General features: G+C 37.6%; 1 protein-coding gene across 1 annotated transcript in view; it reads left to right on the top strand.

Moving 5' to 3' along the window:
* LOC103893362 (protein eyes shut homolog) overlaps positions 1-9530 on the top strand; it is a 949231-nt gene that overhangs the window by 318031 nt on the left and 621670 nt on the right. Inside the window, 1 exon segment of the mRNA XM_019470252.1 lies at positions 9065-9169. Coding sequence (XP_019325797.1) covers positions 9065-9169 — 105 coding nt within the window.

Genomic DNA, 9530 nt, shown 5'->3' with positions numbered 1-9530 from the left:
GCCACTCATCACCAACCTCCATCTGGACATTGAGCTGTTGACAGCTACCCTCTGGATGCGACCATCTAACCAATTCCTCACCCACCAGACAGTCCACCCATCAAATCCATACCTCTCCAGTTGAGAGAGAAGGATGTTGTGGGGGACCGTGTCAAAGGCCTTACAGAGGTCCAGACAGACGACAACTGTAGCCCTTCCCATGTCCACTGATGTAGTCACTCCATCATAGAGGACCACTAGGTCAGTCAGGGAGGACTTGCCCTTGGTGAAGCCATGCTGCCTGTCTCGAATCACCTCCCTGTCCTCCATGTGCCTTAGCATAGCTTCCAAATTGATGATTCCAAAGTGATTTTTATTTCAGCACTTAGCACTGAATTTTGTTATAATTTATATACATGAGATTCTTAATCTGACTTCCTCACTTATATCATGGTCCATATGAATTCTCTATGTGTAACAATGATCCTTGGTTTAGGTTTTGCCTGTGTCTCATTCATGTTTATCATTATCATGAGACAGTATGAATCAACAGTCAAAATCTACCATCAGCCACATGTTGACTGAAATAAGTCTTTAAGCTTTACAAGGCAGACTAAATAAATTTGCAAGCCTTTTGATATGCTTTCTGAAGATCAAATCTGTATAATTTCCTCTGTCATTTCTCATACTATGAGCTTTAGGAACCCTGTAGTAGCTATTGTGGCTAAAGAAGTGGTCCCTGCAACGCTGAACATTTGAAAACCAAAGTTATAAAAGGATGTGCAGCATATTCTAGCTCAACTCACTCCATCACGAGTCAAAAAGTGATACCTTTTTTTGTGCTTTCGAAAATCTTTTCTGTGTGTTCTTTTTCTACGGTTTTCTAAGCTTTGTTTTCAGTAAGCCTGCAAAAGCTGTTCTATTTTAGGCAGCTTTTGACTGACCCAGATGTTTTTAGTTACCACTGCACAGTTTAAAATCATTGAGTCACTCCATCCTCCATTCCACGCTAATCATGTCCAGTCCTGTCCTCAATAATTCAAAGGAAAGAATTGGCCTCAGAAATCTATTGGTGCTTACCCATCTTTAGAGTCAGTCACAGGTACTCAGTCTCGCTTGCATCTCATGCATCAGATTAGTGTTCCACATCAATGACCCTTACAGAAGCAGCCCAAAAGCCAGGTATTCTTTTCTCTGATGTCCCCTAGTGACCAAGTTGACATAAACAACATGCCTGTCTCTGATCTCTAGTCAAAACGCTAAGGTTTTTGAAACCAACCCAAAACCTGGAAGCTGAAGACTGAAGAGGGTGGTATGGTTCCCCCGGCTCCCGGCCAGCAAAGCTCTGACTCATAGCGGACCCATGGTGGCACAAGAGCAAGAGGCTGACTGCCTTTCCCCCTGCTCAGCTGGGACAGTGCCGATGGGCTGCTGGTTTTCAGAAACACTCCAGAAGGCGGGCTGCCAAGGGCAGGCTTCCCACAGTTGGGCGTGCAAACTTAACATGCTGGAAAATAAACATTGCTTATGCATACATGGAAATGTATTCAATATGTATCTCTGTGGTTAGTAATGAAAGTTTATCGTCACGTCTAATGTGTAAGTGTACCTGCTTCCCCTGGAAGGAATTCAGGTTAGAACACTGAGTGGAAAAAAAAAGATCAGTAGAGTGCAGAAAAGTCTGTTTAAGTTTCGTCATGCTGCAAATTACATTACATAAAAATTTTGATAAACTCATACATAAAAACTATTGAATTTCTCTGTGGTTAGTAATGAAAGTTTATCGTCACGTCTAATGTGTAAGTGTACCTGCTTCCCCTGGAAGGAATTCAGGTTAGAACACTGAGTGGAAAAAAAAAGATCAGTAGAGTGCAGAAAAGTCTGTTTAAGTTTCGTCATGCTGCAAATTACATTACATAAAAATTTTGATAAACTCATACATAAAAACTACTGAATTGCATGAAAGAAAAACAAAACAATTATAGTTCAGTAGCAATGTTTTTTCCAGTCATCTAAAAAATAAGCAAAGTCTCTTTTTTGAGAGAGAAATAGCACATTTCTCCAATAGTTTTCCATCTGCAAATACTAAGTGTGATTTATTTAAATTAGAAGGTGAATACTAACAGTTGGAACCATCTGACAAATTATAAGTTAATTCTTCAATCAAAAATTTAATTAGTTTATATATGGGATTTACTTTATCATTGCTCTACTAGAGGTGTTACGAGATTATTTTTGTATTTCAGTTTATCCCCTTTATTTTAGATATAATGGGGTTTTTTTTCAATAGTGATGGCAATTGTCATGCATAATATAATGTATATAGAGCATACATTAATATCTTTCTGGGCGTGACTGTGTATTTAGTTAAATTTAACTAATTTTAGATAAATTATAACATAACTATTTAATATCAATAGGCTTGTTTTTCAATTAAAAAAATGTCAGTTGCTGGGAGGCCCTTATCAAATAAAAAATGAAAAGCAATCATGTCTAGAAAAGCTCATACAGTGATTAGAGCACTCGCAGAAGACTCTGGAAAACATGGTTGAAATTTGTAGTCTTCCTGAGTTACTGTGGGAAATTAACCAAATTTTTCCTTAACTCCATACTTTTACTATATTTCTCTTTTATCCTTTTCTTTGCATGTGTTTTCTATTTATATTCCAAACAATTAAGGTCATGGATGACATCATGCTACGAACAGTAATATGCCAGCCCAGTGAGCACAATTTTTACTTTTTACATCTGAGTGCACCTGTAAAAATAACATGGATATCAAGACAGAATTTCCTGCTGCATCAAGATTTTTATTATAACTGCCTCAATCAACCTGTTGGGACTAAATTTTCTATTATGACAAGAACAATCAGTGAATGAACTCTGACATGAGAAAACCTGCCTCCAGCCATCTTCCCCAGTGCACATTTTCCATCCCTCCCAGATATTCTGTTAATGAGTTTGAGAAATGGAAGGGGCATCTTACATAGGAATGGCTTTCTCTAGTTTTTTTTATAGTGGACGGTTCCTCTTCTGAAAAAAATCCACCAAATCATTGATGTTGAAAAAAGTCTGCTGTTCAACACTGCCTTTGCAATACCAACTAGCATTGTACCATAGGTTTTGATAGTAAATTATATTTCCCAGTATATACCAGGCGGTGTTTTTAACAAATAAAACAATTTACCTTTGCACACCCTCTTCTTTGACAGAGCCATACTATAAAACATATGACACTATCAGTTTTAGTATGACCAGACTAAGTAGTAGCCATATTTGGTGCCATCTTCAGTAACTTGTTGACTTTTTTCTTCTTCACGTTTTGGCCTTTTTCTTTGTCTTGTTTTTTTTCTTTTTTTTCTTTCTTTCTTTTTTTTTTTTACACCTTTCTCTTTCTCAGTTCTGCAACTCCCTACAACTACTGATTTTGCTATGTATGAGGCATTTACATATGTTAGGCATTTTGTCTATTTTGTTATCCCTAAAACTGTTTTTGCCCAGCTCCTATGTTTGCTTCACTAGCAGTAACTGGCCACAGGTGAGCAATGCCATATGTACTGGGCTAGAGGGCTGCAGTGGTGATAATGGGAATATTACCCCACAGCTTGACTCACATCACTTAAGCAGTAGGTTGATCAGAGACTACTGCTTGCCCAGATCTGAGGAGTCTTGAGGCAGGAGGGGAAAATTGTTAAATGCAGAGTGATGTTTTTAAAGCTGTTTATACAACTTTTATATGAAGATTTTTTTTCCTTGGAACTTTTGCAGTCAGGCAAGAAACAGAATTGCATACATTATTTGCTCTGGTAGCAGCAGAGCAGCACCTGACAGCCAGTTTTCCTAGGAACCTCCAGAACCTCCAAGGACAGGACATACACGTTTCACATGATGACAATGATGCTACAGAGCCCAGCTGCCTCTGGGTGGGCTATTGCTGTATCTGGCTCGCAGAATTGTCTTGATGTTTTCCCAGGAAAGACCCATAGAAGGCTACAGGATGACTGAATTTATTCTGGAAGTCTTCTAACAACCCGTAGATTGCCGGTTGTATGCTCTACATTAGGTCTGTATACCAGAAGGCAGTTAATGTTGCCCATTAACCACCTTGTACTGAACCTAATTACTTCGTTTTGATTAAAGCACACAATGAATCCAAAAGCGTTCAATCCTGATTTGAATGCATGAAGAAAAGCCAGAATTTCACTGGCATTTTTTTCTAGTAGTAATCACCATCAGATTTAGAAGTTTATATTAAATATTTTATTTAAGTTTTTGTCTTCAACTTCGAGCTATTGCATCTCATTACCTTTTCTACACAAAATGAAAAAGCCTCTTGCTACCCAAGTATTTTCTCTTTGTAAAGACACTTATACACTGTAATCAAGTCAATTCTTGTTTTTGTTTGTTCTAAATGAAACAGATGGAGCTCTTTAAGCCTTTGCCGACAGCATGCTTTCTTCAGTTGTTGAATAAATTGTGTAGCTTTTCCTGCATCCTTCCCACTTATTTTTAAATATGGAACATTGTAGTCAATGTTTTATGCAGAGGTATTTTACACATCAATATTCCTTCTTGGTTTTTTAAATACATCTGAGAATTTTTTTTTTCCTCACAGCACTGCAATAGGGCTCATATGCTGAGGTTTTCAGCAGTCCTTTTCAGATCACTTTTGTTGTTTCCTCACATACAGTTCAGCTACAGTTCAGTAGCTATAACCTACATATCTTTTTCTTTGCTTGTATCTGGCAGCTGCAAGTAACCAGAAGTGACCTGCAGTACATTGAAAAGTGTGCTGTTTAACTAAACAAAAGTTATCACAATATTTCAGTTAGTGCATATGCTTGCTCTCCTGTAGAAGGGAGATACAGGAAAGGAAGTGAGAGTGGAAATGCAGTCTGTTTAAAAGTCAGTGTTGAAATAATAGAGTAAGGGCTTTTCACATTCACCTACAGAAAAAGAGTCTCAGGGAAGTATGAAATGGCTCATTTGTCTCATTATGATTTTCTGATGAGAAAGACTTGAGGGGTGAATATAGGTTGAATGTGCCAAGAGCTGTACTGCTCTCTTTGTAAGAGCAGGACTTTCCATCTACCCCTTTGTAATTTTAACCATGTATGTTTATGGTGTGCATTAAGTGTGTGTTTGTCTCTGCCTGCTAGCGTTAATACTTTTATTCTCTGCTTCTCTTACTTACTGCATGCCTGGACTCACCTCTGTCTTACCTGACTAATACAGAAACGTGTTTTGATGGAGAGACAGAGTGGAGACACAGATTTGGGTAGAAGCACAAGGTTCCAAAGTGGGAGCTCTGTTATCACACACCAAGTAACTTAAGACCTTTACTCTACCATGAGGCAAAGCAAATTTCCAGACAATCCAACTCACTACACAAACATAAAAGCCTTTGGACCTTCTTCAGTGTTATAAACTGTGTGTGTGTCCTGTAAGTTACATAATCATAACACTAGAACAAAACACTAACGATCATCTATTCCATCCTCATCCCAGCAGAAAACATATACTATACTGTGTCATTTCTCACCTGTGTTTGTCTCACCTTAAAGAAATCCAACATCATTCCTTATTTTCCTCAGGCAATCTTTCCGGTGTGTTATCATACTAACCATCAGAAGGCGTTCCTTATCGTCTAATCTGACTTTCACTGCGGTTTAAATGCATTACTTCTTACCCTGTCTGCTATGAACACAGAGAACTAAAGATATTTGCAAAAGCCTTTTCTTATTTTATGATTGTCATCACATTTCTGTTCAAATCTTCTTTATTTAGGCTTTACAGCCCCATTCATTTTGTTTATCCTAAGAAGTCATGCTTTCGAGTTCGTCGTCTTTCCTGTCATGCTCATCTGGACTGTCTTCATTTGGTCCACATTTTTCCTGAATGCAGCTCACTGCACAGTGTAAAGCACTCCAAATGCAGTTTTACTCCACCTAGATGAGAACGGAAGGATTACTTCAAGCTTCTGACTATCCATGTTCCTTTTTATATATCCCAGCACATTATATGATTTGAAAGAAAATTCTGGGGTTTGTTGCTACTTAACTTGTGATTTGCCGTATTATGATATCTTCCACTTGTTCTGATTCGATAATATTTGTTATTTCAAACTCTATCTCCAGTTTGTCAAAATTTATGAAGACTTATAATCCTGTCCTCCAATGTACCTTTTTGTGTTGCCATCAATAAGCTTACTCTGTTGTCCACCATCCAGACTTTTGTTGAAAAAATTCGGTGGAACTAGGTGGACAGTAGACCTCTTTCAAAATCTGTGCAATGCATTCATCCATTTTGGTAGTAAAACCACTGATAACTAATGTATGAATATGGCTTTCCAACAGTTTTTACTCATCTGATAATATTCTCTTGTAATTCATATCTAGTCCAAATATTAGCATTTCACACAAGATAGCAGCAGAAACATTAGTGAAATCAAGGAGTATGACATATATTACTTTTTTTTTTTAATCCACAAGGCCTGTAACTCTAGTGTAGAAGGGAATTGGTTTGCTTATATAAGGCTCATTTTTTATAAATTATTTTATATTTATAGGTTCTTACAAGTAACGAGTTTAGCAACTTTTTCCCATATTTCCTCCAGGAACTGAAATTACACAAATGGATCTATAATTTCACGGCTCTGTCTTTTACTCCTTTTTAAAGACTGACTTTAATGAGTCTTCAGGTACTTTACCTATCTTCCACAAGTTCACAAAAACTACTGAGTTTTTATCAGCTGGTACCCAAGGGTGAAGTTCATCAGACCAGCCTATCTGAACATCTAACTCCTCTGACAATTCTCCAACCTGCCTTCTCTATTCAACACTGAAGTTTTGCCCTTTAATCATAGGTATCAATTATGATAACGATCTGCTTGCAGCTGACCTTTTTACTGATGAATGAAGCAAAAGAAGCATTGAACAATTTGGCATGATTGCCATTATCAGTAGCCATCCTTCTACATGGTATGGCAAACCATATCTTTCCTTCATCTTTAATGCTGAAGTACTTACAGCATGATTTCTTGTTACCCTGACCATCCCATGACAGCTGCATCTTATTCAGTGCCTTTGCTGGTCTGATTTCATGCCTACATACTTATGCTGTACTTCTTAGGTTATACTTAGTAACCTGACCTGTTTTTTGTTACTTGGGCATTTTCATCCTTTGAAAACCAGGAAGTGTCAAGTCAGTCTCCTAATACCCAGCGTCTTTCTCCCACAAAAATATAGTTTGTCCTGCTTTACTTGAAGAAAACAGCAACTTTCTTAATTACCTTTTCACTTTAGTTCAGCCACTCATCAGGTTTCACATCAGAAATTTTCTGCATTCTTTGCAATTTTTCTGAATTCCTTTGTTATTATGTTGCTCACCCCCCTCTCCTCTCCCTTCGCATGGATCTTGATTGCTCTCACCCAAGTTCTTCACATTCCTTTCTTCATATTCAGAGGCTATTTCTCCCTCTTACTTAGAATCAAATCCCAGAAAAATCTCTGTTTGAAGTTGCCTTTTCCACTATCGCATGAAAAAAATGCCAATTGCACATTCAAAAATCTTTGAATTTTTGAACAATGATTCCTTCCAAAATGATGTTTTGGTAGTTAAAAACCCTGTAACTCCAAGTTCTGTGTTCTTAAGGATTCTGCTGGTTCTTTTATTTATTTAAAACAAAAACAAAACACAAAAAAACAAACTATGAAAACCTAAGCTTTCATTCAACTGGTTTTACTGGACTTGTGATCTGTTCTGAATCATTAAATACAGCAGATTATCCGTGTGTGCAATATTTCCCACATACTTTTTAAGTCTTATCTAGATTCTATCATTATCCTTGTCTATGGGCTTCTGCTTCCTTCCCCTTAAAACTTTTTCTAAATAATTATTTTAGAGAAATGGTACAAAAAGGGTTTTTTTTTTCCTTCCTCTGTCTTCTCATCACTTTCCCTCCTGCTCATAAAGTTTGATTTTTTATGTAGATTCTACTTTTAACTGTTAGCTCAAAGAACATCATACGGTTAAGGAAGACAAAACTGTCAGGTGACACCATCTGCTAGCCATGCATTTATTGCTGGAATGAATCTATAATTGCCTGAGCTCTGGTCATCCAAGGGGGAACCCAGAAACCCCACATGATCCTTTAATTCAGTAGCTATTTAGACTGAGATTCTGAGATTCCTGGGAGGCATTACGTATCTGGTATATATGATTTGAGTGATACAAGGATCCTTCCATCACTTTCTGGGTAGAATACCAAAGACCATTCTGCTCGCTCACATCAGTGACAGCTACATTTTTCCCCTCTCTGTCACTGGAGTATCTTCTGGTATTCGTGGGAGCTCTTGATCTCTACAGTTGTCCCTTGAATTTGGATCAATTTTGGATCAGAAAGATCCCAGTATAATTTATACCAGGCTAGACCTTGCTCTAAGTTAATGCAGTGCACAATAGGGAGATGAAGGCCTGTGGATTTTCTTTGATATGCCCAATGAGTTAATTCTATTCATAAGCCACCTATTATATTGTCTTCTAAATGTTCTCCTCTATATGTCTTCTATATGTTTTCCTATATTTTTGTTGTTTCAGATTTGAATTAATTTGAATTACAACTCAATTAAATCTCTTTAAAAGCAGGAAAATGAAGAAACAGTTGAGTGAATTTGTGGTTTTCTGTTGGGATCTGAGAAACGGCTTCATTCATCTAAACATGGAAGCAACCTTGAGAAATATTTTTCTTATTACTGTTACTGAGGTTATTAAATCTCTAAAATAGTTTTTAAAATGTGGGATATAAACCTAGTAATTATAGTGTTGAGATGTAATGCTAGAATACGCACAGAATGTATTTGCAAATGTAGCTCATACTTATTCCTTTAAAAATATTTAATTTGTTAACTATCAGCTATGATCTACGTATATCTCTAGTTTTAAAGCTGTCAAGCAGAAATAAAATAGTGTTTCCAACCTGTAAAGTTAAATTATGCAGTTGTCACTTGCACTGTGAAGTAGCTTTTCTGCTTTCCCAAACGCAGCGTGATTTATAGTTTTAATGTTTAATTTTCTTTTCTGTCAGACAAAAACTGTTCCACGGGTATTGATGAATGTTCCTTCAAGCCCTGCAAAAATGGAGGCCATTGCCATGATTTGACTGGTGAATTTTACTGTAGCTGTTTGCCAGGTAAGAAGCCAGGTGATATTTAGTTATTTTTTAAATTTCTTATGATACACTGAGGAAAAAAATGGGAAGAATTTATCCAGTAGTTGTCATAAGGGTTGCTGTGATGGGTTGACCCTGGCTGGATGCCAGGCACCCATCAAAGCTGCTCTATCACTCCTCCTCCTCAGTGGACAGGGGAGAGAAAATATAATGAAAGGCTCGTGGGTTGAGATAAGGACAGGGAGAGATCACTCACCAATCCTTCCTCCTCAGGGGGAGGACTCCTCACACTCTTCCCCTGCTCCAGTGTCAGGTCCCTCCCACAGGAGACAGTTCTCCACGAACTTCTAACATGAGCATCCTTCCCACAGGCTGCAGTTCT

The sequence above is a fragment of the Aptenodytes forsteri genome, unplaced genomic scaffold (assembly GCF_000699145.1).
Source record: "Aptenodytes forsteri isolate BGI_AS27 unplaced genomic scaffold, ASM69914v1 Scaffold414, whole genome shotgun sequence".
Classification (NCBI taxonomy): Eukaryota; Metazoa; Chordata; class Aves; order Sphenisciformes; family Spheniscidae; genus Aptenodytes; species Aptenodytes forsteri.
Note: the sequence above shows the minus strand (reverse complement) of the source record. Positions and strands in the feature narration are given on the sequence as shown.